This window comes from Patagioenas fasciata, chromosome 12, assembly GCF_037038585.1.
Source record: "Patagioenas fasciata isolate bPatFas1 chromosome 12, bPatFas1.hap1, whole genome shotgun sequence".
NCBI lineage: Eukaryota > Metazoa > Chordata > Aves > Columbiformes > Columbidae > Patagioenas > Patagioenas fasciata.
The window spans coordinates 19,385,596-19,413,225 of record NC_092531.1 but is presented as its reverse complement, the minus strand read 5'-3'; the positions used below and the strand labels follow the sequence as shown (position 1 = coordinate 19,413,225).

Genomic DNA, 27,630 nt, shown 5'->3' with positions numbered 1-27,630 from the left:
GTAGTGTTCTACTGATATGGTGTCTAACACAAATTTTTCTGGTGTATTTTTATTAAAAGATGTGTGCTAAAATGCTTTTGAAGATGTTCTTTCAACAGGTGGTGGTGTGCTCGTAAAGTCTGTCTTTATATCCTGTAAAGTATCCTTGAAATGAAAGCAAAAAAAAAAGACTACATGAAAAAAAATCACATCTAGTGACTTGCAGTGAAGTCTGTTGTGCTCTTAATGCCTCATTTTCTGGGAATAGGGAGCGTCTTTCGGATATAATCAGAAGCAAAATGTGGACGAGTCTTTCCAAATATGCAGCAGCTCTTAATACGTCATTCCTTGTGCAGCACTGTTGCTAAATTATAACTTTCAATATACAAATGGCTTTATATTTACTTGTGGGCTGAGGTAATCAATGCTCTGTGTTTCCTGGCCTTGACTTCTAAGGTGAAAACAATAAAAGTTTTGAAACAGTGATCTCAGGTTCCCTTCTGGTGTTGTGCTGGTAAATCTCGCGTGGCCTTTCGTCTTGGCAGGGCTTCTGTGCAGCGTTTGCCAAGCCCCGGCTGCTTCCCAGGCAGATGCTGAACACTTCATTGCTCATGAGCCTTTACCCTGGTATGAACAAGCGTGTTGCAATGTCAAGAATCCACTGACTCCAGAACAACTGGCTCCTTAGGAAAAAATTGTGTTGTAACTATTTATGTTTCTTGCCAGTTTTATTGCTAGGTATGGATGACTTAATAGAATTGCTAATGTATTAATTATAGGAGTAGTTTGCATCTCTTTCATGGGGAGGAACCTCTGTTCTTAACAAGAGTTGTCACTAGTTGAGAGCTTTGAATGCCATGTGCTGTCTGTAAAACGGAGGCTTAATGATGAGCCTTAAATCTCGGTTAAAAACAGCTTTCAACAGTCACTTGGAATAAAGCCCTCAGGCCAGGTCAGCCTCCCCTCTTCTCAACTGCAGGTCAGCTGGAACCAGAAAGGAATTTGTGTACTTTCATGTTCTTGTTAATGATTTTGCATCCATAATTTCCATATTGCTGCATTTCTTTAATCTGTTATGTCTTCAAGGAAGTTTGCAAATGATAAGGGAGAAAAAACAACCACCCTTTCAGTACAGATTTAAACCAAAATTGCTGGTGTGTATGCCAGTCCCCGTCCCCCCCCACAAGCATCTATACACCCTTTACAAAAAGTGGGATGCTGCCTTTGTGTTGCACTGAGCTGTGGCCTGGCTGTCCCCTGCTGTGACAAAGCTGGAGTGGCAGAGGGACGGGGCGAGTTAACCCCTGCCACCCCCCCAGGCTCCTTCACCGTGGGGTGCGAGGGGGTTCTGGGCAGTGGGTGCTGGTAGGAGCCACCCGGGTCCCCTCACGGGTGGTGGATGTGAAACCCCGAAACCTCCCTGCCCTCCCGGGGAGGAGAGAACAGGCCCTTCTCAAAGCCCTGAGAACCTCACTTGTCCTTCCCTTTCTGTGCAGGGAAGGGGAAGGATGTTGCCTTTGGAGATTCTCAATGGTGCTCCTTAATCAAGCAGACAGGTTTTGACTCCTTTTGTCCCTCTGCTGGTTTTCTTTTCTTTCTTTTCCTTTCTTTTCCCACTAAACATCCCAAGCATTTTCAGCCTCTGGCTCAAAGATCAGAGAGCAAGAGAGCCAGCTCTCCCAATCATGAATGAACTGCTCGTTTTGCTTGCTTATGCAAGCGTAATGTGGTGTCTTTGTAGTGCAGAAAGAAAAAAAACCAACTCTTTTGGAAAAGACTTGTCATTCAAGATAGCCTTTACAGAGAGCTGCAGTAAGGGATATTATTTAGCTCACTGTGTGCTCAGGATTCCTTTGGCATTTGGGAGTCCTGTGCTGGGGCAAGTAGCAGTGGCCAGAATGCGTGTGAAGATTTTTCCCTTTGCCTTCTCCCCTTCCCCTCCTTTGGGCCAGGCTGGAAACCTCCATGACCCAATTCAGATGGTTATTTAGATAGGATACCTGCTGAGTGCATAATCCCCCCCTTGTTACAGTCTCACCATGGCCCTGTTGTGCCTAGTGCTGTGTAAATGTAATTAACACCCAGCTTCTGCAAGCAAGGTTTGCAGTCACATGTGGAAAATTGTGTATATTCTCCCTGTTAACTCCTCTCACTTGCCTATTTAAGAAAAGCTGCCATCACAATAATGAGATTGGGGAAATATTTTTCTTTTTTATTTTCTTTTTTGAAGGATGTGTTGATTATCTGTTACCCTGCAACCTTGGGAGTGTTTGTTGTGCCCACTGAAAGCCAAATTATATTGTGAGTTCAGAACTCGCTTCTAAACAGCATGAAGAGCCTGGCTATGTGTAATATATTCTAGTTGAAGTTCCTGCTTTGAGAGAGATCATTGCTAGAAATATGTACTGTGCGTGGGTGCGGATAGTAGAGTAACCGGAATATTTTTCTTCCCTCCCTTCCCCCCATTTCCACTTTTGCCTGCAGGAAATAAGTTGGGACAAGCTTTGTCACCGACTGACCCTTTCTCAACACTTACCGCTCAGAAAATCTTTGCCTTGTGAGACCGGCAAGCACCAATCACTCTTCTTAATAGACTATCAGAATAAAATATAGGGAACTCAAAAAGCTAGGAATGAATTCATCTTCAGTGTCACAATCTGAGTGTCACTTGGCTCTCCTGGAAGCTCCATGTACTGTCTATATGGCTTTAGTTATGCTTACTATAGCATTTACTCATGTTTTTTTTCCCAAGGCAAAGGGATAGGTCCCATGAAGTTCTCAGTCCTCTGTGGTCCCACCCTTTTTATCAAATCTTATCCCCTCTTCATCAGATGGTCTATAGCCAGAATCAGTCTTGCGTTTCTTTTCCTGGCTTGTTTAGCCTAGAGGTGGAATTTAATGTGGTTTGGTTCTTTTTTACAGCTACTGTGTGACTTGGGTGCATGCCTCAACATTAACTTGATGGTGCTTGCTTTTATTTGCAATATATGTAGACATTTCATATATGTTTATATATAATAATAGGGAGTACAACATGTATAGATCAAATATTCAAAGGAAATGTTTAACAGCAACACGGTATCCTGTTGAGTTGGTGCGTTAGCATCTTCTGCGGTTTGTCACCGTCTCTTTGTGTGTACAGCAGTTTGTGTGTAGGTCGCTATGGGAAGGCACATCTGTTTAAATAGTTTTAAACTGGTGGGCTGCACTGGCTGTGCTGATCTGGGCTTGGGAGTAAATCTAGGGCTGGTGCTGCGGGTGGACGGGTGAGGCTGGCAGCCCTTGCTAGAGAGGTGTGGGTGCTGAGAAGCCTCTTTTACTGGTAGAACTGGATCTAACGGATACACCTGGTCTGGAGAAGACATCCCAGCCCCTTCAAAGAGTCACATTTTGGCTGCTCACGGCTGTGCCGTGAATCGGCAGTGCCGTATGGCACCGGGTCTGGTGGGCTGCCCAATGGTTCCAGCGCATGACCCTGCTCCTGTCCGTTTAAGGGTTGCCATGGAATTGGAATGTTTGGGTTGCTCGCAGACAGTTGGCTCAGCTCTGCCAGAGAGGGATCCTGAGCACCCAGGGGTGGCCAAACTGAGCAGCTGGCTCACACCTGGCTTGCTGCTGCCCCAAAATTGGGGTCTTGCTTGCCCCTTTTGTCCTCTACAACTCGCCTGTGCTACCCAAGGTAGTGTACTTGTACTGTTCCTGGTTCCTGCAAAGCCATGGTCCTTATCTTACTCTCTAAGCCGGCAGAGGACTAGTTTGCTGTTTCTCTGGACAAGTCTTGGTGTGTTATCAAGTTCAAGTGGATCATGGAGGAGCCCAGCGACCTGCTCAGTGCTGGTGTGACCACCAGGTGAGTACTGGGAACGTGGGCGGTTGTGATGAATGCATAACCGTTAGGTGTATGTTTGCTGGAGGGGGACAACAAACTTGGTTTCTGATATTATCCAGCTCCAGCATTTAGTGCCAAGGACCTTTTTGAGTCCGTACGGGGTAGTTTTGCTGGCGCTGGGTCCCTGCTGAGCTTGCGATGCCCAGTGGAACATTGCTGTTTGAATTTAAACTTGTTTAGATTCAAAATGTTCATGACAGTTCTTAAAGCTAGGAGGAGCTTGGCTTGTGGGAGGGTCTTGGGTCATTAATCCTCCTGTATCCCCCTGGCTGAATTCCTGTTCTGCCCACCAAAAACCAAATTTTGAAGGCTGGGGCAGGATGGTCCCAGTTAGAGCCATTTCCTTGTCAGCTCTTGGTTCTAGAAACGTGTATCGGGTCATATTTTTCATCTTGTCTTGCACCTTCTGGAAATATATCTACCGTTGGTACTTGTTAAGAGCTTAGGAAATGATTTGTTGCTGTTAGCAAAGATGATCCCCTATAAAATGAAGTCATATGTGAAATATTAAATGCTGAGGCAGGAGGCTTCAGGCACGCTGTAATTGCCTTGTAAACTTAGATGCCTGATTGTAAATGGTCTTATCGCTGCCGTTCAGCTACTTATTTCTTGGAAGGAACATACCCTTCTTGGTAAGGCATGATTTGGTTTTCTTCCTCCTCAAGTCAGAAGCAGGCTCTTAATTAAAACAGAATCATAGCCTCAAGTATTTCTTAGAAACCAAGAGAACGTATTTGGCCAAGTCTTAGCAGATCTCAATTTTTATAGGAATTTCTCACTTTAGGGGAGTTACCGATGGTCCAGCTGGAGGTTTCTTGATGTTCATGGGTGTTTCTCTGCTGAATTTGGAGAGGGGTGACCTGGTTAAATTGTGATTTTTGCGACAGCTAATTATAGCTTATCCCGCACTTATAGTTTAATTGAAAGTAGGTCTTGTTTAGATGTTCACTTAGGGGTATTAAAGCAGGGCGTATTCAAAAAATAGCTTCTGAAAAGAAGACTTAAATATCCAGTTACATACAGCATAAGGTCTGACTTGACATATAATACTGCTAATCCTTTATATGCTGCTGCAGGTAGAAATGCTTCCTGATTGTCTCAGTGAGAGTTAGAAAGGATTATTTTATTGAATTAGCCTTCAGTTACCTTTTTTAAATTCTATCAATGTAGAAATAAAGACAAACACATATGCTTTTGCCTTGATAACAAGTGGTTTATTAAAATATAATTATTTAATAAAACAACAAAGAAATGTTTATTTTAAAATAATATATTTATTTTAAAAGAATTACTGAACACAGTTCACATCTTGAGAAACAGAATTATAGTGTCCAGATGATGTTGTGGATAAAGCATATGAATTATGGCTATTGATGTGTGCAGAAGGGTTGTGCCCCTGTGTTCTTGAAATAAAGCTTAGGGCCTGGAGAAACAAAAAGTTCCAGAGTGGGAAGAGGCCAGTAATTACTGTTCTGCCTTTAAACAAATATTCCCAAAGCTGTCTGGCCTCAGTCTAGCCTGGGTTGTTGTAATTTCTTCCAGCTATTGCTAATAAATCTGATTGAAGAAAAGTGTCTTCCTCTCTTGCGTGTCCCCATGCCACATGGGACGCCAACATGACTCAACCAGAGCCTGCTGCTGTCACTTCCCATTTTGACAGCAGAGGTCTGGATGCCTCCACGTCCCATTCTTTTGGGGAGGTCGAGTCCCCGTCCCTGTGGGAGTCTCTGTGGGACGGCGTCCTGCCGAGACCTGCCCATGGAAACTGGGTGTCCCCAGAGCTGCTGGCGCATCGTTTCCTCGAGTGGTGTGGCAATGCTTCCTAATAAATTCCCTTGGTTTTCTTGAAAAAATCCTGAAAACTCTCCAGCGGAGAGAAGTTTCATCACTTGCTCTAAGTAGACTCAGTCGCAAAGTGATGTGGTTGAGCAGGACGATGGGAGCAGATGTCAGTGGATTCATGGCCGTGCTCGATAAGAGTTGGGAAGAGCTGCGGAGGTGGCAGGCGAGCGGGGGACATGGCGGCTGGCAGCGGGATGTAGCTGGAGAGCACGGCGATGGAGGGCCAGGCTGGAGAAACGGGGCTGGAAGCTGCAGAAAAGGGAGAGGAATGGCCAGGCGGCAGCAGGGGGTAGCGAGATGGCTGTGCCTTTGGTTGTGGTTGGGAGTAGGACAAGGAGTGACCGGGCAGCCTGGAAGGGTGGTAGTTCAACCCGAATTTCCAGCCCTGCGAGGAGGGTGTGATGCGATACCTGTTTCCTTCAAAATGAAGTTGGGACAATGAAACCAGCAACTGCCAGCGACATCTCGCCCCGCTCTCCTTGCTGAAAAGGCTCCGATTCTGTTACTTCAGCCTTAGAAAGTCTCTCTTGCTCCCGTGTCGTTTTTCCCTGTGCCTGCTACGCTCCCCCATGTCAGGACTTGGTGAACAGGCGCAGAGCAGCAACCGCCACCGCCCGCGAATCGCAAGATGGTGGGGAAGGAGGGATGGCTGTAAAATGGCGGCCGGGAGCCGGCCGAGCGCTGCGGGATGAATGGAGCCGCTTCCCGCGGCGCTCGGCTGCCGCCCTCTGCCCGCTCCCCGGGGGACGGCAGCCGGGCCGGGCAGGCGCATGGGGACAGGCCGCAGCGGAGCAGCCGGGGCCGGGCAGGCGGAGCGGGACAGGCCGCAGCGGAGCAGCCGGGGCCGGGCGGGCGGAGCGGGGCAGGCCGGAGCGGAGCAGCCGGGGCCGGGCGGGCGGAGCGGGGCAGGCCGGAGCGGAGCAGCCGGGGCCGGGCAGCCCCGGGCTGGGCAGGCGGCAGCAGCGCTGCTGGTGCATGAGCCCAGCCCCCTGAGATTTCACCAAAAGAGCTTTTATCTGAGAACAGAAAATTTACTTCATGGTGTAAATTTTCCCTGGTTGCATGCGGTTATACCTATGAATAGTAGCTGAGTCTGTAGTGATCCCAGCTCTATAGCTTGCATTGATTTCTGTAGATTTGTATGTAATTGTACACGTGCTTTTGCCTTTTTGTCTTTGTATTATTTATTTATTGCATTGTGAAATCTGAGCAGAGCCTTTGATGTATCATCTTACTTTAGTAGTTTTTTACAAAAGGAGAAAAAATTGAAATCTGGTTTCTCTCTGCAAGATTTTCCTCACTCGTCTTTTCTTCTGTGATATCTGCAGTGTGCCCTTAAATATTACAAAATCACTTAACTGTGGATCAAGAGTGGAAAAAGCTGCTCACTTGTTCAAAACTTTGTAGTATGCCACACTGCGTTTCGGTTTGTGACAGTGGGATTTGTACTGTTGCCTTACTGATGTGTATGTTATATGTTGTAATGAGTTTTTGGTTTTCTTTAATTGGATTTTAAATGAAAAATAGATGTTGAAGTGATTGAACAAAGGTATTTGAGTGTTTTGGCTACCAAAAATAGTTTGACCTCTCATTGTTTTCTTGAGAGCCCTACATTTAATTGAATATTCTAGATATTAACCCATTTTAATGTAAAATAAATAAATACACTTATGTGATGTTCTGTTCTCTCGTTATTGGCTATTTGGGAAACGCAGTCTGCACAGCGTTGCTGTAATCCTTTAAACAAGAACTGCCCCAGCCATGTGCCTGTATAAACCCCTTTCTGCTGCTTTTTTGCTGAATTTATTTGTTTTGCAAGAAACATGATATTTACTATACTATACAGTATTATGTATACAATGTTTGATGCTGGTCTCTTTCAGAAATTGGATGTCAGGTTTTTGAAGCACTGGCCATACCTAGGATGTAATGGAGAGCCATGTTGAAGCAACTGATTATCTTGATATAGCAGAATGGTCTCTGGACACGCCAGCTCCAAATATTTCTTATTTTTGCTTGCTCTGAGCAAGTAGGACCTGTGCTGCTGGTATTGATAATGCTTCTCTTCATGGTGCCACCACTCTTTGTGTTCTGGCTGATGAGCTGGAGATACTGGACAGTGATTTTTGAGGCCACACTCTCACCCATGTGTTCAGTGCCTGTCCTGGGACAGAATTGCTGCTGCTTCAATATGCTTGTGCAAGGTGTTTGTTTGGGACCTGCACGGTTCACACTTGCATTTAGGCTATTCCAAACCTGCGTTGTAGGCGCAGGTTTGCTCGCTGCATATTTCAAAGCTGTGACAGTACAGTTAAAATATAATCTCTTCTTTCTCTACCATCAGTCACTCGGCATCCGAAGAAGCCTCTGGCTCTGACTCTGCGAGCCAGTCTGAGAGCGAGCAGGGCAGCGAGTCAAACAGCAGCTCGGAGTCCTCTGAAAGTCAGTCTGAATCCGAAAGTGAATCCACGGGTTCAAAATCTCAGCAGACCCCTCCTGAAACCAAAGAAAAACCAGCCTCTAAGAAGGAAAGGATAGCAGATGTTAAAAAGGTATTGCCCTCACTGCTCTGCACAGCCGTGTTACCTCTGTACCGACCATGAAAGGGCAGACAGCAGGCTTTAATGAAGCTGCCTTCATCTTCCCTGCCACTTTGCACATTGACCAGACAGCCTCCGGCTTCTGATGTCTCAGTTGCTCGCTGGCTGTTTGGTTTGTGTGTTTGTGCCCTGCTGGTGTCATCCTTGTGAGCAGGAGCTTGTGTGTGTTTGACAGGACAACTCTTTGGGCACCGCATAGGTATCTAGGTATCGATGGGGCTGATGGGTGCATTTGGGGGCAGATGCTTGTCATCAGTACATGACTCTCACTTCATCCTCTGCTTTTCCACTCCTCTCTCCTGTATCTCCTCTCAGCAGTAGTAAAGTTTCCCCATGTGATGTATAATCAGGAAAATGCTTGTCTGACATTTGGGCTGCTTTGGTTTGTTTCCATCAATGTCTTCCTCTTTGAAAAAAAATAAAGGAAAAAAAAAAGAGGAGCAGGGGAAAAGCTATTTAACTTTTATTATTCATTATTTATTAGGTCCAGAATAGTGGTTCTTTGCCGTGGTTTGTTTGTTTTTTTCTGAAGCTTCCCAGCGACCCCTTAGCAATATCCCCCCCAAACAGCCAGGTTTGCCTTCCACCTGTTGGTACACAGGAGGTGAAGGGATTGCAGGTGTCTAATGCACGTGGTGTCCTTCTGGTTGGTGAGCACCTCCCCAGTGCAGGAGCTGTGGCTTGGGCACCTGCTTTACACAGGGGATGGAGGTACCTGAGTAACAGTGTAGTGTGAGGTGAGAAAGAGGAGCCAAAATACCCATTTGGAGACAGGACCTGGGTGAATTGAGTTTACGTGGAGGGAGGAACATCAGGTTAGGTCAGTTTGTTTGTTTACGGTGTGTAACTATCCAGTTTTTCTTAGCCGTGGTTTGCACTTTGCACAACTTGCTCCTGAGAGTGAGTTTTATGGAGAAAGTTGCTCTGTAGGTAAAGGCTGAGAATGAAAGGCAGTGCTTTCAGCTTGCCCTCCCCACACACCTGCAAGGGAGAAGTGGAGGGTTTTGTTACTGGCTTCTCCATCTCACAGATCTCTAGGCTGCCGGCTCAGGTTGTCACTAACTCTCCTGACTGGCAAGGAATGATGCATTCCTAAGGCAGTTATGGTAACACAATATTCAAATTCCTGTTTTATTGTTGATAGGTGGGGACTGAAGGAAGATTTCTCTTCCTCTGTGGGCTTCTAAGAGCATGTCCTAACAATGAACATTGAAATTAGCCTATGAGGGTGACAATTAGCATGGATGAAACATGAAAAGGTCAGGGCACTCTCTAATAAGGAAGCCTCTCCCTTCCCTAATTTTTCGGTTAATGGGTCTTTTCCTTAACTAGACCTGACCTAGGCGTGTTGATACCTGTTCCCCTTGATTATCTAATGCAATTAGTTATGATATTATTGTTTACTTTGTATTTCTGTCTAGATACACCCGTGAAGGTGAGGTCAATTTGCATTAATAAGATTTGTCATGGGAGTTGATCCCTCATCCAAAAACTATGCCATTTAAAAGATGAAAAGACAAGTTCTTCATATGGTTTGGGAATTATTTTGAGTTTTTCTTCCATGTGCATTTATCTCTCTGTATTTGCATGCTCAACAGATATACACCTTCACAATCTGTCCATGTCATTCCATTACCACTTTATCAACAGCAGAAAAATTGCTCAGCTGCAGCCTTGTGTTCATCACACCCTCAATCCCAAGTTGCTGCTGCATCTGGCAGTATATTTTGATTTTTTTTTTTTCCTGCCAGTGGCTTTCAGAGACACTTGAGGACTGGAGGGAGAGAGAAGTAAGAGGTGAATGAATAGGTTTAGAAAACTGTTAGAGAATGAGCTCTGCTGAAGTAGAGAAGGATTGTTGGTGTGGGTGTTTGAAAGACATGTTGGTGATTTGTGTCTGCCCTGTGAATCTCTTGGTGTCACCAGCAGGGCTCTGCATTCATGTCCCTCAGGGCATCAGTTCTGGTCTCCCCCTTCTCCTCCTGTCCATCCCACCACAAATGTGTGCTATTATACAGTGTATTTACACTATTTAGGATCTAGTTACAGCAAATAGGCCACATCCATTCCCAGCAGATGACTCTGCACATCCTCATGTTCTGTGCTGCCAAACTGTTCACATCAGTGCATTCAGGAGGAGAAATGGCAGCACCACCGCCTGCCTTGCCAAAGGACAGGGTGCCCTGGTCTGGTCCATTTGCCATCCAGCCTGGGCCACAAAATTCACTTTTTAATTTGCTGCTGGTGACATCGCTGAGCTTCTCAGGCAGCTGGTGGGGTGTTTCCTATGGAAAGAAATTGTGGTGGAAGCTGTAAGTGGCAGTGAATTGTCCTTTCTGAGTTGGTAGGTCCATTTATTCCATGTACAAGGTGGTGTCTCCTGATCCTCAGCACCATAGCTTGCAGAGGCTGCTATCTGAGTGCTCTGTCCTTCAGCCTGAGCGACCTGGAGAGTAATTTGTACCCTGGCAGAAAGATGGCCTGCTCTAAAGATAGTGCTGAGATAAAACATGCTACTTTAGACTGGTACCAAATATCCCAAATTACTCATAATCCTCTTCAGCCAGTTTTTTTAAGGTGTCCACCCACTGATTGCAAATTCCCTAATGGTTTTATGTTTTGTAAAAACATTCAACATCAAACTTCTCTAAGATGTCAGAAATAATTGGGGTGAAGCAGGCCTTCTGATGGTCTGTTTATTTTGCAGATGTGGGAAGAATATCCTGATGTTTATGGGGTTAGGAGGTCAAACCGAAGCAGACAAGAACCATCGCGATTTAATATAAAAGATGAGGTAAGAAAAAAAAAAAAAGATGAGGGATTACTGAACATATAAAAACCACCAAACCCAAAGAGCAAAGGCAGGTCTTATCTGCATTACCTTGTAAACACCAAGTTCCAGCTTGGTGCCTGGATGTTGGAGCTCAGAAAAGGTCTCGGTCCTGCAGTTGGATCCGTTTGACTGGAGACCTCAAGTTGGTGGGGCCCTGCTTGGGCTGAGGTCTGCGGGCACTGGTCTGAGTGCTGGAATGGGGCATAATGCAAGTCATGCCCTGCTGTAGAAACATCCTGGAGAGAATGACACTGTGTAAAACAAACCAACCACACGTGCACACACAAGCAAAACCAGAAAAAAACAACCCAAACCAAAACCAAACACAAGACAAGTCCAACCAGGAATAAAGGAAACTTCCCAGAAATACCACAACAACGAAACAGTCATTGTTGCTCATCCTGGAATGCTGATAAATGCATTTGTGTGTGTTCAGCTTTATGAACCATCACTTCTCTTTGGTTGGATATTAGGGAGTCTTTTCTGCTTCATCTGGAGATGACAGTGGTCAGAGCCTGGCAGACAGACATTCCAGTTGTTCAGAATATTGTTCGTTTGTTCTTCTGAAGATGTAGGAATTAGCTGCTGCCTTCGTTTACATCTAACGGGCTTTCTGTATAGAGCTTTTCATCTGCAGGTCTTCAGGAGGGCTGAGTAGTTACAGAGGAGAAGAAAACCAGGGAGAGGCTTAAGTAAAGTAAAGCTTGGGGCTTAGGGCTAGGTACAAAACCGTGCATTTGGGAATCTGAAGATAAGTAGCCACGTTTGCAGCAGAACAGGAGCCCAGTGGTGCTATTTGTGTTTCACTGCCGAAATGTGCATTTGGATGCTCGAGAGGTTTGAGTCGTGCAGCAAACATGGGTCTCCAGCTCCTTGCTCTGGTGCGTTACTGAGGCTTTTGGCACCCCTGGTGCCACCACCTGTGCTCCCAGACTCCTGTGCTGGATGTCCCGCAGAGCAGCAGGTTAGGAAGGGGCTTGGGGCACATCATTGACTTAGCTTTTGTTTTCCTTTTCAAGTTCGGCAAAGCCCAGGCTCGCTGGCCGCCTCTCTGTGCGATGCCCCGGCGTGCACTGTGCTGGCAATGCCACACAGCCCTCCACTGCAGACCCCAGTGTCCTGTTAGGGGCTCAGGTAAGTCCCGCCTTTTTTTGTTTTACAATATTACGTGGTTTTGCAAATGTTGTTTTCTTTTTCAATATCTTTATTTCCTACTACTTAAGGTATTATAAAGTTAAAAAAAAATTTATCTGAGATGTGAAAACTTTGCTATACCACAGAATATTGTAAAAAAAAAAAAAAAATCCTTCAAATGACCCCCCTGCCGCTTTTGTGAAAAAGAAAACCAAAATTAACAAAATTGGACTACCCCCTTCCCCACTCTCTCCCTAAAGCAACGCTGACTGGTCCCCATAGGGCAACTCCCACCTGCAGCAGAGTCCGATGGAGGGTGTGACGTGCCAGGAGCACAGAGCTGGGGCCTCGCAGAGAGCAGGAAGACATGGAAAGTCTCGCTTTTGGAAGACCTAAATGCTAAGAGAGAGGAAATAGTGTAGCTGGAGCCTGCATGGTGCTGAGCACTCCTTGCTGCTGCTGGAGCTGACAGAAACCCAAGGCGCTTGACACCTCTTCAGATTGCTTTTTGCCTTTACAGGGTTAGTCCTATTGCCAGTGACCTGCTCTTGTCACTTGATGCTGCTTGGGACTTCCAGCACAGTGTCTAGGGGATTTTAATTGCCTTTTTCCCTAATGCTTCTCTGCGGTATTAGCAAACATCATCGCCCAGGCAGCGCGACAGGCTCAGAGATCAGAACCAGCGTCAGCTATGGCACCTCCCCATGTGCTGCCTCAGGACTCACCCTGCTGTGGGGAAATGACGTGTAGGTGGAGGGGGGTTAGTTTTTGGGGCACTGTTCAATCACTGGTCTGTCCTCCGCGACCAGCAGCTTGGGCCGGACTATTTCTGTGTTGGAAATTATTACCTTCTGGGAACTGCCCAGGGGTCAGCGGGCACCTTGTGCAGGTCTCTGAGCTGCCGTCAGGGAGAGTGACAACTTGTGATCGATACTGAGGTGTGGGCTGAAAGATCAGGAAGCGAAAGTGCGGTTTTGCATAGGGCTACAGAGCTGCTCGGAGGACGAGAGGTGTCTCCAGGAATAAGAGCACATGTGAGTATTTTAGTGAAAACAGTACTTACCCCATGCGTTTTCTTTGCAGTTAATAAGTCAGCTTCAGGTTTCAGCCAAGGGAAGTGAGACACGCAGAGCCAGGTGCCTTTCAGAGTGTTATGGGGCTGTCAAAAAATGAATGTGCCCAAAACAGATACAATATTTTTGCTGTAAAGAGGGTGGTTTGAGATCGGAGTTAGTAATAAATGACACGGTGCATCCTTTCTGTGAGACAGACCACAAGTCATGCACCAGAGGTGTTCCCAAAATATAGTTGGTTTTATTATTGAAAAAAATCTGCTCATTTGCATTTTGTTTAATGCCTTGCCTCCCGTCACTGCTGAAAGTTCAAATGCTGCTGGTGTCACTGGGAGAGAGAACTTCAGTGGACATAGTGAACTAATCTGGCAAACTGAGATTCTCCAGCTTTTCTGGAGCACTAGAGCTTGGCCACTGTTAAGCCTGGAATGAGCAAATCCTCGCTTTGCCTTTCAGCTGAAGTATTTTTTGCCTCTGTTTAAGCAAGGCTTCACCTCTCCTGATAGGCAGCATGAGCTTGGGAGTCTCACCTGAACCGTGCCAGTGGCCTTGGGTCTGTGTCTCCTGCCCCAGGCTCAGAGTGAGGACACTCATGAGCAATCTGTAGGACCAGAATTTCAAACCTGCTGCATGGTGCTACATACACAGCATCACACAGCATTGTTCCACAGCAAAAAGAGTACAATTATTCTAGTAAAACACGTGGGAGAGAGAAGGAATAAATTAGATGGGAAGACTCGATGAGACATGGAGAGGGAAGTCAGATCCCTTCAGCTGGAGGTGGGGAAAGTGAGTTATAAGAGGCCAATTCCCAGTCCAGTTGGAAACAGTGGTGCAGGAATTAAGTTGGACATGTTTATAGTGTTTGATCGGGGAAGGAGGATCCAGGGCTGGCAAAAACCCTGGTGGGGACTGGAGATGAATTTTTTCAGCTTACCTTGTGCCATTCAGGGAGGTGATGTTACTAAAATCGAAGTTGCATGCAATGCTCGACTGCTTTGCGTCCTGAGGAGGGTGGGTGACAGGCTGGATGGGACCTTGGGGGCACACTCAGGGCCTGGCGTGCTCCCAGCTCCCTGGTTATCATCAGCCGAGGAATTTACCACCAGCCAGACTCTGTGGGTTGGTGTTGATAATGGGGTCTCAGCACAAATCTCACCCTGGGGTTGATTTGAGCAGTGCAGCGGAGAGTTTTGCAGCTGGGTCCTGAAATGTGGATTTAAGTGGAATTAAGAGGTTGCTAAAACGTGCTTACACTTAAAGTATATACATATTTATATACATACATGTTATTTATACATTAAATGGTAGAAAGCGGAGCTGGAGCCTGGCAGCTGAGGGTCAGGATGCCAGGAGGAGCTGGTGAGAGGAAAACAGGGGTGGGTGGAAGGCGGGGGCCAGAGAACCCGAGTCCCTGGTGGGCGCAGACACGGCGCTTCCCGGCACTAGGGAGGATGTGGGAGCACAAGGCGGGCGGATGACTCAGGCTGGGACTGGCTGTGTCAGAGGAGACAGAGCTGGGCTTGACACGCATCCAAAAAAGACAATGGTGTCTTTGAAAAAATGTAACCGAAGGTGGCTCAGTTGCAGTCACAAGTTGATTTTTTTCAAGGCTGAAAGAGATGAGGAAAAGAGTAGTTGTTAGTATCAGCTTTATAGAGACAGTGACAGCAGGGGAAGAGTAGAGGCATCAGGAGAATGGGCACTAGGAACTTGGAAAGCAGGATTTTGGTATAGTGGAGTTCATTTCAAAGAGCCAGAAGTTTTATTTGGTTTACTCCAAATCTGATCTTTTATGACATAGAGTAGAAGAAAAATCCACCTTTCTTAACTTGTGGTTTGCTACAGCCCAGCAAAAGCAAGTGTGTGTTGAGGGGCAGCTCTCAAAAAACACTCCAAAATTGGGCAACACACTTCAGAAACTGGATAAGAGATTGAAAGAGAAAAAGAAAACTGAGGACTTCTAAGCTTTGCTATGTCGAAACCGAAATCTGTGCGAGGCTTGGCTTATGTCGCAAGGGTAGGCAGGGCTCACCAAGGTGTTCACCAGTCACTTGCTTCCTGGATGCTTGGTCTGTGAGACAGAGATTTGTTGCAGGGCTGTGAAACAGGTGGATGAACGTGCATTTGTAGTGAGATATGGTGCCAAAAGGTGTTATTGTGTCAGTGAAATTCAGCAAAGCTTTTGGTCTAACGCGGCATCCAGTATTTCAGTATATTTTAATGGAAACACTGATGCAGGTGAGAACTAGATTTCTCTTTGTAGAAGGGAGGCTGGAAAGTGGAAATAAAGGATGCAGAAAGAAAATGGTGGGGTGGGCCAAGGCTCTCCAGAGCCTTCATGTTGCAGCTCACACCATTTCACAAAGTTCTTGTGTAAACAGCTCTAGGCTGTAAGCTTTGTGAGCTGTAGGGTGGTGTGTGTACCGGGAGATGCGAACTAAGATACGTGTGAGATGGACAGACTTCACCTAGAGCCAAAGCTGAATCCTGCTGCAGAAGGCAGTATGAAATGGAATATGACCAGTAAATGTGTAGATCAAGCAGCCTTGGAGGCTACTTCTGTCATTTTAATGCTCCTTTAGAAATCTCACATTGGTTTCTTCAGTTTTCTCCCTGCCAATTTGTGTTTTCTGGGGCAAGTGTATAAGGTGAAGTCATCTGTTGGTTGAGGGGTGTTATTTGTGTGGTAATCTGTTTTTCTGAAAATGAGCTTGTGTACAACTCATCTAAAGATATATATATATATATTTTAGCTATCTTGGTCTGTAGGAGTTAATGACACCCACATTTAAAATAGTACATCAAGCGGTTAGAATATCTCTAGATATATTTAGCCAAAGAGACCTCACTGGTGGAGGCTGGGGGGTAAGGGGGAAGGAAAGCAGCAGCGCACGGCTCTGAGCCAGGCAGGTCCTCAGCAACTCAGGAAGGCAACGAAGCTCTTGTGAGGAGAATATTCTATTTTTAGAAGAATTTCCTGCCTTACAGGAAGCCTCTCTAATGAAGGCAGAGATCATAATGCATTTGTGTGGCTGCGAAAGTTTCTGCAGTCACAGAAACCAAGCCTGAATGCCCCCAAATATTGCATGATTCCTGCTGAAATAGCAAGTATGGACACTCACAAATGTACATTCACCCACTGCACTTCCAATTAAGAATTTTGTAAAAAGGCTGAGCTGTAGCACTGCGGCAGGACCTGGAAGTGCTGCCCAAAAAGCCCAAATTCCCGCTGCTGTTTTCTGGAGCACCAGGCAGGAGCGATGCTCACCTTGCACCACAGACAGGGGCAGCAGCAGCGGGAATTTGGGCTTTTTGGGCCCTCTGGAGTACGTTTTGCCTGCAACACTGGGCAATATGAGGTTTGGTGGGTGAAATTCCCCCCATGGTTTTGTAATTCATGGGGTCTCAGACACACTGCAGGTCTGTCTGGCCACTGTCCCCGCTGAGACGGCATCTCCCAGGGGTTGGAGGTTGATGCTGAGGGGTAGGTGGGTCACAATCTTCATCCCAAGCTTAAGTGCTCCAGAACAGATGTTGTAGTAGATCTCTCCAGCCTTTCTGCAGACTTATAGTATCTTATGGTGAGAGCACAGCGGCATTAACCCTGCAGCCGGGGAGCTGGCTGCTCTTTTGCAGCTCCATCCCACCAAAGCATCCTTCCAGCGCAGACCACGTGCATGCCTTTCAGTTGCGTCCTTGAGGAGACAGTCCAGAGTGAAGCCTACAACCTGATTTTCTTTCTTTTCAATTGAAGGCAAGTAGTGAATCTGAAAATGAGAGCCCAAAAAGAAGAGGCCAGAAGCAAATGAAAAGAACGTAAGTTTCTAGGGAAAGGGTTGTGAATGGACGTGTTTTGTTGTGTCTTATTTTTCAGAACAGTAGTACTGGATTGTTTGATAGGCATTGTCAACACAGCTTGTAAAATAAATTATTTTACATTTCCATTACTAATACTTCGGATTATTAAAATTGAAGTGTGAATATGGGTCTACAGATGAATGCAATTTCCAAGCTTTTATTTTGTTTATATCTTCCCGCTTTGCCTGTGACAGAATCTGAACAAATCAGGTTCACTTTCTGTTGTCAGTCTTTCACTTCTCCATCAGGTTACTTATTCTCCTTCAGAGATTCTTAAAACAGTTTAATTCCGGCTCCTCTCCCTTTTTTGATTGATAGAGCATAAAATACCAAAGCATGATCATATTTTTTCTTTCATAACCTTCAACTACAAAAAAAAGACCTTCCCTAAAGGGTGTTTTGGATGTCTGATCACCATAAGTGAGTCCATTTACAGTCATATTTTACTACCTTTTTCCACCAAATAACTACCTTTTAGTTTTTCCATACACTGGAGGGAACTACAAGCTGCCGGATGGAGAAAACTTGAAATACAGCCAGCTGATCCAGCTCCTTTTCTCCTGTTTCATGTCTTTTAATGTTTCGTTCAGTTGTACCCACCGGTGCAGAACAGGACGGGAGGTAATAAAGCTCAGGGAGGACTGTGGTAGTACAGACATCTCATGGGCAAGGGGAATAATCCATCCTCTCCTTGGAGAGGGGAAAAGCTCCTTCAAAGTGCATTTAACAGCCGCAGCTTTGCTCCGAATTGCCCGCAGAGAACCTGCCTCCTTCCACTAATGGTACAGCATGATTTGGCTTCACACTTGGCAACTTTAATTGCCTGAATTTAGATGACAGGAGACTTCTTGCTCCATTTTCTGGGCTCCAGGGAGCTCGTGTAGCTGTGCATGTTGTGGCTCGTGCTCTGTAAGTGCAAGCGAGCACTTCTCTTAAGATTTTTTCCAGCTCATTTCAGAAATGCAGAAATGGACATGAAAAAGAAATAAATTGAAGCACTTGCCCACCCGGTTGTAAGAAGTACAGCTCTGCCACAAGAACTGTTGTAGTATGTGTTAAGAGCCACTGCTGCTCAAGATATACATGAACTAAAACCCAGGTGACTGAGGTGTCTTGCTAAAAGCAGAGAATCACACCATAAAATCCCCCCTGCATTGCACTGAACAACCAAGAGTGCAGTTTTGAACTTTTTCTCATATTTGTAGCTTGCTAGTATTAACATAGATGACTTGGATGTCTATTTAGCCAAGTATTTGTGTTGAAATATGATTGCCCTTCATGACCTACGTTTCTGACCATAGAAATAAATGGAAGAGAGAGGTCTCTGGTGAAGAAGAGGATGAAGATGGAGGGGAGCAAGGCACTAGTGGAGACAGTGAGCCTGAAGCGAAGAAAGTTAAAGCAAGAAGACCTGCCCAAAGGAGGTAAGGAGTGGTTGCTTCAGTCTGTCCCTTTTCTGCATATGTTCTTTCTGCCTGTGCTGGGTGGGGAGATGATCTCTATTTGTTGCTGAAGAATGTTTTTTTCTGCAATATTATACCTGTTTACAACCTAGTAAACCTAGGAACTAGTTACTCTCTTGTCTACACATTTCATGCTCCGGTGAGTGATACAGTGGTTTCTATGATAGTTAGAGCTGACTAAATCCCTAAGAGTCTAATATTTAAGATTTATGGTTTCTTAAATACTTAATAAAATTGATGTTTATGTAAAACATGCTGTACTATGGCTTTCTATTAATTCTGATTTTAGAACAGTGGCAAAAACCAATGTTAAAAAGCCTCACAAAACCCAGCGTGGGAAGAAGAGAAAGAAACCGGACTCAACTGAAGATGATGATGATGATGAAGACGATGAGACCCCTAAGAGACAAACTCGACGAAGAGCAGCCAAAAATGTCAGGTATCAAGAATTGGGGTGTTGCTTGATGATGGGAGCTGGCTGGGGAAGAGGGAGACACTGGAGGACCTGACTCCCTGTGTGATCCTGCAGAGAGATTCTCCTCTGCCCTGAAGATCCCTGTTGGCTGAGATGTGGGTTTTTTAAGAGGTTCACGCTTCAAACATTTGAGTTCTCTTTACCTTGTTTTGAGGAGGGAATATTTACTAGTCACTCCTAGAGAAACATGAGGAAGTTTGCGTAATGTTCCTAAAGCACTCTTCAATAAGATTAAGAATTACAAAAAATACATAAAGGAGTAAGAGGGAGCAGCTGTGCTAGATTGGACCAGTTGTCTGAGAGTGGCTTATAGGTGATGCATTGAGACAGAACATTGGGACATGGTGGAGATAAAGCATTATCCGTTCCCCAAGGTACCTTCTCACCTTCTGGCAGTCCTAATAAGGGACTTGCAAAGAGCCCCCCAAAGAATAATTTTTGGTGGTTAAATGTTCATCAAAGATGAGAAGTGTATTTCCTAGTGCAATGTAGGCACCCATGCAGCCTTTTGGTGCTTTGCAGCTTCTGCTGTTGAACATAAAATAATCTTTAACTTGACAGAGGAGACTTTCTTTGTTGGTGATGGTGTCGCTTCTGCTGCGGGGATTGTTCCACCTCCTTATGAAGAATATGTTGTCAGCCGTGGTCAGAAAAAAACTATATGGACAAGACAAAGTGTTAGTCTGAAGTGTAACTATCTGAGTGTCTCAGGGAAAAATTCTGAATGCCTAACTTAACAAATGCATGTGCCGAACATGCACAGAACTTCAGGATAAATGCTGGAGAAGGCTTGCTCCAGTGCACACCATCCTGTGTGTTCCTGGATTGGGTAGAGTCAAGGGCTTTTTACCGATTTGGTTTTGATCTCGTTCAGTTACAAAGAAGATGATGATTTTGAGACGGATTCTGATGACCTAATAGAGATGACTGGAGAAGGAGCTGATGAACAGCAAGACAACAGTGAAACTATTGAGAAAGTCCTGGACATCAGACTTGGGAAAAAAGGAGGTGCGTAGTTCTGGAAAAAGCCTTTGTTTCTGATGCCAGTCATGTGCACTCACAGCTTCTCTTGAGTTTCTGCAACTTCAAAGTGGGGCCAAGGGTTGTTTCATTGCTCTTCACCCTTTTGTCTCTGCCTCTTATTTATGTCTTCTAGCACCTTTTGTAAAATCTAGCATTGAAAAACCTAAAATGTGAAGTTTATGTGTTTGGCAGCTTTCATTTAGTATGCATGTACTTTAAAGACGTAGTCATTGTTCTGCAATTCTTGCTTTTCTCTTTTTTGAAATGTAAGATAGATCTTCCAGTAGAGTCAGTTTTTGTAGCTCCATTGACAAAAGCCATAATGAAAATAAAACTGATGTTTTGTTCTCATAGCCTTACAAAAGTGTTTTTGTAAAACTGAATAGCTGTCAACATTCTCAAGAGACCTTTGAATTATACTTAAAGAAAAAGCATTTATGAGAGATTTTAAAAGATTCTGTGATATGGAAAACTGTTGTGTCTCTGCCTTATTGGGCTGCAGAATCCATAGGATATTCTTGTGCTGTCACAAAAGATCTATTAGAAAAATAGCTTTCTGCTCTAATGCAATTCATGTCCAGTGCTTGATAACAAAGGTACTGACTGCAGCCTGATTTCTTTTGCAGCCACTGGTGCTTCCACCACCGTGTATGCGACTGAAGCCAATGGCAACCCCAGCGCCGACTTTGATCCTGAAAAGGATGAGGGAGAAGTTCAGTACCTGATCAAATGGAAAGGCTGGTCGTACATCCACAGCACATGGGAGAGCGAGGAATCCCTGCAGCAGCAGAAAGTGAAGGGCCTCAAAAAGCTGGAAAACTTCAAGAAAAAGGAGGAGGAGATCAAGCAATGGTACGCCTTACTTCAGCCAGTGATTTGGCCTTCAGCGATTCTTTTTTAGGCAGAGGTTTGCAGAGTGGTGACTGAAAACATTTGATTTCTTCTTGCAAAGCATATTTCATCCAAAGCGACTGTTTTCAGTGCACAACACTCACGTCTCTCTTTGCCCACTGATGAACATCGCCCCTCATAGAAATTATGTCTGTGGAGGAAGAGGCATGAAATCCACAATATTACCACTTGCAGGCTTAAGAATTGGGGTAGCTGACAGCAAATAAATGGTGCACAGATTCACCTGGCACAGGAGGTGACATGAGAGCTTGCAGCCTTATTAACCTGGGTTAAATATGGGTTGTCTGTGCAGGATTTTGCATCAATTTATGTCTGACCTCCCCAGGAACTATAAGGGAGCTATGGTGTATTTCCAAAGTGATAAGTTTGGAGTAGCAGCTTCCGTCTCCGATTCTGGTTTGGAGGCTGGTTCTTGCAGCAGAACAAGGCGTCATTTGACAGGGAGACAGTATCAACATTTATGACATTTGCTTCTCAGTAGTGATTGATAATTATAGGAAGCTTTAAGAAACATGTCATATAAGCAGTAGTCTGCTTCGATGACTTGTCTGAATGACAGAAACATATAGGAAAGTAGAATTTCCATGTGTGGCCTTCATGAGTGTTGTGACAGAAGCATTACAGTGTTTTTTTTGTTTTGGATTTTTTTGCATCTAGGCTGGGCAAGGTATCACCTGAAGATGTAGAATATTTCAACTGCCAACAAGAGCTCGCTTCAGAGCTGAACAAACAGTATCAAATAGTGGAGAGAGTAATTGGTAAGTGAATACGTTTATGGATTTCTGTTTACAAGCAATACATAATACAAATTGATCACTGTCCTTGCCTGGAGTATGGGATGATACACTGGTTTCCAAGGGGATGTTGGAATTGCTGCTGCTGAAGTTCTTTGACTTCAGCCCTTTGGATGCAAGGTGTTTGCATCCAAAGCAGCAGTGCAGGCCTGGCTGTTGCGAGGACCACTTTCCATGAAGTGCTTGAGGATGTGGTTGGGCTGCAAGGCAGCTCAGGGCTTAGATTTTCATGATTATTTATTAAAAATAAAAACAAGACTAGCTGAGCGCTTCAGTAGTATTACGATGATGTCAGTCAGAGGTGCTGCTTGGGGAATTGGCTTGGAGAGCTGTTTAACCTATTTTTGTGCAATTCCTACGAAAGTGAGTGTCAGGGACAGCCCTGCTGCGCTGCTCCCTCTGCTGGCTGCCAGCCCTCCAAAACCTTCCTCCCTTCTCTCTCCAAACACAGCCATGAAGACCAGCAAGTCTGCGACAGGACATTCAGATTTCCCAGGTAAAGGAGCATTTTTTTGGTCCCTCTTAAGCTTTTCCTACCAGCCAAGACCTGTCTTGTGGTTGTACAGGTGGTTCAAACTCCCTTTGTGAGCCACGCTCGTGGTTCAGCCACAGAACCACAGTTGCTGAGGTTTGGGCTTTTTTGCATATTTTGCAGCAAACAGTCGCAAAACATCCTCGAATGACCCCGAGTACCTGTGTAAATGGATGGGGCTGCCCTATGCTGAGTGCAGCTGGGAAGATGAGGCTCTGATAAGCAAGAAATTTCAGCACTGCATTGACAGCTTCAACAACCGTAACAACTCCAAAACGATTCCTACCCGGGACTGCAAGGTTTCTTTGCTTCTCTTCTCTCAAACTACTGGGCTTCTTCAGGCTGGGTGATGACACAAAAAAGTGGGAATGTGAAGTTTTGTCGGGATAAATGTCAGAGAACGTTTTCCCATCCTCCCACCAGTGTTTGGATGGTTGTTTGCTGTACTTGTAATGTACTTTATGCAGAGGTGTGAACCCCTTTTGTTCTCATTTACTCTGTGCACTGTGAGAATGTTATTTCTCCCTGGGGAGTGGGAGGCTTAATTAATCCTTGCAAAATGCTTCCTCCTTAGAAGGTGCTGCAGCAGAAATGCAAAGTTCTAATATCAGTTGGATGAAAAAACAGCACACCTGGGAAAAGAGGAAACCTGCAAGACACTGATGTAATAGAGGAAAGGGACAGAGATAATGGGTGAAAAAACAAGTGGAGAAAAATGAAGGTGGAGCTTGTTCCATCTAGTGTGCATTATGTACAACTGGCAGCATTCCTGGGGGGATTCACAACCCTGGTCATCAGAACCAGAGGACAGCAGGCAAAACACGACACTGTGGGGTGGCTCTCTGAACTGCAGACATGAGCACTGGCTAGGAAAATATGGATGGACTTAAACCAATGAACAGATATATGTTCATTGTTGAATTTTTAACCTTACTTCGTATTTTTCTTCATTGGGCTAACAGCATCTTCTTTTTACAGGTATTAAAGCAGAGACCGAGGTTTGTTACCTTGAAGAAGCAACCTTCTTACATTGGCAGTGAGAACCTGGAGCTGCGGGATTACCAGCTGGAGGGCCTCAACTGGCTCGCTCACTCGTGGTGCAAGTACGTACAGATTCATTTTGTCTCCTGATTTTTAGCCCAGTAGGATGTGGCCCTCTTGTTTTCAAATGAGGCCTCTACCTGTCCTGTTTCTGCAGCTTGAAGGACTTCAAATATTGTCATGCCCAGTTCCTTTGTTGCAGATACTGCAAGCAGGAACTATCTGGAGCATGAACTTAAGAAACTATGTGTGAAAAACAAAAAGGTTGTTCCCTGTCTGGGCATGTTCGCATGCTGGACTTGACTGCTGTGTGAACCTAGAGCATATCAGCCTTAATTTTCCATTGTCCTAACTGGAAAAAGAGTTTTTGGCTTGGCATGCTTACACACTTGTTCAATTCTTTGAGAAATGTCCAAAAATGAGGCCACTTGCTCCCCTCTCCCTTTGCCTTTGTACTTGCTTGCCAATTTGGGGTGATCATTCTTCACAAATTCCTTGACTGTTCCTTTTTGCAAGTTATTGTGCCACACACAGGCCAGATGTCCCCAGGATCCACTTGGAAGCGTTCACATAAATGTATTTACAGTGCCCCCTCTCTGCCCTGTCGCAAGTTGCTGTTTGTGCTGGTGCACAATCAATTAGTAGTGGCGGAAACAGACTCTTTGACAGGATTTATGATTCTCTCTTCTTTTTCAGGAACAACAGCGTGATTCTGGCTGATGAAATGGGCCTGGGCAAGACGATTCAGACAATATCGTTCCTGTCGTACCTCTTCCACCAGCACCAGCTCTATGGCCCATTCCTGGTGGTGGTGCCCCTGTCGACTCTCACCTCGTGGCAGAGAGAATTTGAAGTGTGGGCACCTGAGATCAACGTGGTGGTTTACATCGGAGACCTCATGAGCAGGAACATGGTGTGTAATCAGAAAGCAAGGGGTGTGGGGCTGGGTAGAAACGCTGGGTGCAGAGCAGGAGCTGCTGTGTAACGTGTGAGACGCAGTCTGCTGGAGAGGCTGGGGGACAGTACTGTGGGCAGCCAGAGCTGCTGTAGCTGAGCACTTGGGTATAATTCACTACTGCAGGGACTTTTCTACCTTATTTCTCCCCTTAGAGTGAGCACAGGGGTGCTGGCTTCTCTCAGAGGGTTTGGAAACCACTTCTGCACTAGGCTGAGGCATGCTGCAGTAAAGCTTACAGCAGTGCAAAAGTGCTGAACTCCTCTATTCTGAATTATTCAGACAATGAGGCACACAAGTGTTGAGTCTAATGGTGTCAGCAGTGAGGGAGATGATGCATTTGTTTGGCAGATGACAGTTATGTCACCACAAGTTGTTTGACCTTGTTTTGTTATCTGTGCAAGGGCTGCTGAACCATGTGTGCACTAAAACAATCTGGTCCTTGGGCACCCTGAGCTCATCAGGTGCCACCTTGAACTACAGGGGTTTGGACTTGGTCAGAGTCTCTGGCTATAGCTACATTAAAATAACAGCTGTTAACTCTTTCCTTGGTTGAAGTTAACTTTTGCCTCCTCTCACAGATACGTGAATATGAGTGGATCCATTCTCAGTCTAAAAGGTTGAAATTCAATGCACTTATCACAACATATGAGATCCTTCTCAAGGATAAGGTGAGTAATGGTCCAATGATCTTTTTATTTAGAACTTTTCTCTCTTGAAAGGGAGAAGCCAGCCCTCGACTGGTGGGTTTCCCCTCTCTTTCCTGTGTGGTGATGGAGATCGTGTAGCTGCTATTTGGTTTTGTTTGACAGTGATGCAGAGGGAATGCAAAACACCCATTGCAGTGTCTTCACTCTTGTACTATGACCGTTGTGTTATTCTTTATACTTGTAAGACACCAGGCAGGGCAGTAGTTGGGTTTTACCTGGTTTAATTTAGGCTAGTTAAAAGGACAAAACATTACACTGAACCACAGTGTCAGGAATATCTAGATTTTTACACTTAGAAGAAATCAGTCTCCTTAGGAAATGCTTATCAGCCCTGTCAGTGCATCACTGAGTCATAGTAGAAAACAAGAAGCTTACTACTAATGAAAAAAAATAATCAAAGCTCTCAGCTTAAGTGCTACAGCAGGGCCCAGGGGCATGGGGAAAGGAGGAGCAGGCGGCTGGGGGAGGACTGTGTTTTCAGGTTAAAGCAAAAATGGATTAAAATAGGTGTACTTGCTAGAAGAGCATTCAGATATGGCAGGAGCACTCTACAGCAGGGCTAATTTTCACCTTTCCTTTCTGGGGAGGCAATATTAGTGTAGGCATCTTCATCCTAAGATTTTGTTAACAAAAAACTCTTGTGAACCCAACTCCCTTGGTGGTTGGTCGGGCACCGGGGCTGGGGCAGGACACCCTATGGTGCTTTCTGTGCAAGGTGGTGGGGCTTGCCTGACTCAGCATCTCCTTGGGACCTGTTTGGTTTTTTTTCTTCTTTTCCTCCAGGCTGTTTTGGGAAGTATTAACTGGGCCTTTCTAGGCGTGGATGAAGCCCATCGGTTGAAAAATGATGACTCTTTGCTGTACAAAACGTTGATTGATTTTAAGTCCAACCACAGGCTGCTGATCACTGGCACCCCACTTCAAAATTCACTCAAAGAGCTCTGGTCCCTGCTGCATTTCATCATGCCGGAGAAGTAAGTCTACTTTTGGTCCTTCAAAAAGCACGTCTGTGTGTCCGTTCTTGTCTGTGAAGTAGGTTTGAGGGAGTACAGAATGACAGAAGTCCCTGAATGAAATCCCTGAATTAAACTCAGTGGACTTAAAGCAATGAAAGGGAAACAAATATTGGTGAGGAAAATCAGAGGTTAAATGACCGTGTTGGTATTTCTGGCAGCCAATTGAATGGGGAAACCTAATACGTGCCTTCCAAATCTCTTTGCTGTCTTAGAGCCATCTCTAAAAAAAGCTAAACTTGTTTTAAACCATCATCTCAACCATTTCTGAGGTTTCCAGTACATTGTGGTTCAGCCACCCTCGCCAAACATTTTATGGCAGTCTCTGGGAGTATTGCTCAAGGACAGTGCTGTCTAGCTGATTGTTCGCCTGTCCACATTATCACAAATGCTTTGTTTTCTTTGAAACAAAATGGGCTGTGTGCATTGCTAAGGCTAAGACAAGCATGTCCCAAGACTCACTAAAATGATGTTTGACTGCAAAAAGAGCTGTCCCCCAAATGTTTGAGGTCTCCCCAATGGAGGAAAAGACCAGATCTTAGCAATCCAAAAGAACCTTCAGAGCAGAGTAAAACATAGTCCAGTTGTCAAAGCTTTGCCTAGGGGACCACACTATGGAAAGTTCAGAAACTGCTGCCAGGAGACAGCAGAGCAGAATACTGGAAACCCTGGGATTTTGGGTCCTGGGTGTCATTGTGGAGCTCAAAGATAGTATGTTAGGAAGGCACCTATGCCCAGAGAGCTTCAATTTTTACCACCAGTCTGTTTAGTTAGCCAGAGCATAGTGAACCTTTGATCCTCCAGTGTATCTCCATCATGATCTTCTCTCTTGTTGTGCAGCAGGAGCATATCCAGTAGATGATGTTTGGTGTGATAAGACAAGACGTAATGACCCCACTCTGCTCCTCATTTCTGTTGCTAGGTTTGAGTTCTGGGAGGATTTTGAAGAGGATCACGGGAAAGGTAGAGAGAATGGCTACCAGAGCCTTCACAAAGTCCTGGAGCCATTTCTCCTACGCAGAGTGAAGAAGGATGTAGAGAAATCTTTGCCAGCCAAAGTGGAGCAGATCCTCCGTGTGGAAATGTCTGCTTTGCAGAAACAGTATTACAAGTGAGTCATTTATTATGTTACTGGGAGTGCCAATAGAAATGGGCACGTTTTTCTGTGTGGGAATATGTTTCAATGTACTCTGTCCTTCATAACACAATGTGACAGCCATCGGTGTAGTACCAGGGGCTTCATGGTAGGAATTTGAGTTACAGTTCTGTGGTACCTTTTCCTCTAAAAAAAGCATCTCCAGTAGCCTGGAGATGCATTTTTGAAGTGATGCAATTCAACTGGCCAGCTTTGCAGGACAAGGGCTGTGTCTTTCTTGAGGGAGTAAAGTTGTCCACAAAATTGTGATGCTGTTTAATGTTCACCTGTAATAATATCTAAAGGAAAGTAAAATCAGGGTTTCTAGTGAGGAAACAGCAGTATCCTGTAGAAGGGAAGAGAGTA

The 27,630-nt window shown here is 45.2% G+C and overlaps 1 protein-coding gene across 2 annotated transcripts in view; it reads left to right on the top strand.

Moving 5' to 3' along the window:
• The first annotated feature begins 3,723 nt into the window (after window positions 1–3,723).
• Window positions 3,724–27,630, top strand: part of CHD2 (chromodomain helicase DNA binding protein 2) — a 44,828-nt gene continuing 20,921 nt past the window's right edge. Inside the window, exons 1-16 of one of the 2 annotated variants that reach the window (XM_065847065.2) lie at window positions 3,724–3,829; window positions 8,055–8,262; window positions 11,018–11,104; window positions 17,108–17,169; window positions 18,513–18,635; window positions 18,964–19,113; window positions 20,024–20,157; window positions 20,799–21,024; window positions 21,742–21,842; window positions 22,330–22,374; window positions 22,534–22,709; window positions 23,389–23,513; window positions 24,148–24,364; window positions 24,988–25,077; window positions 25,900–26,090; window positions 27,052–27,240. In XM_065847065.2, coding sequence (XP_065703137.1) covers window positions 3,786–3,829; window positions 8,055–8,262; window positions 11,018–11,104; window positions 17,108–17,169; window positions 18,513–18,635; window positions 18,964–19,113; window positions 20,024–20,157; window positions 20,799–21,024; window positions 21,742–21,842; window positions 22,330–22,374; window positions 22,534–22,709; window positions 23,389–23,513; window positions 24,148–24,364; window positions 24,988–25,077; window positions 25,900–26,090; window positions 27,052–27,240 — 2,168 coding nt within the window. In that variant the 5' untranslated portion in view covers window positions 3,724–3,785. Of the gene's footprint in view, window positions 3,830–8,054; window positions 8,263–11,017; window positions 11,105–12,162; window positions 12,278–17,107; window positions 17,170–18,512; window positions 18,636–18,963; window positions 19,114–20,023; window positions 20,158–20,798; window positions 21,025–21,741; window positions 21,843–22,329; window positions 22,375–22,533; window positions 22,710–23,388; window positions 23,514–24,147; window positions 24,365–24,987; window positions 25,078–25,899; window positions 26,091–27,051; window positions 27,241–27,630 lie in introns of those variants that run through there. The other variant, XM_071814003.1, reaches the window with a different exon arrangement.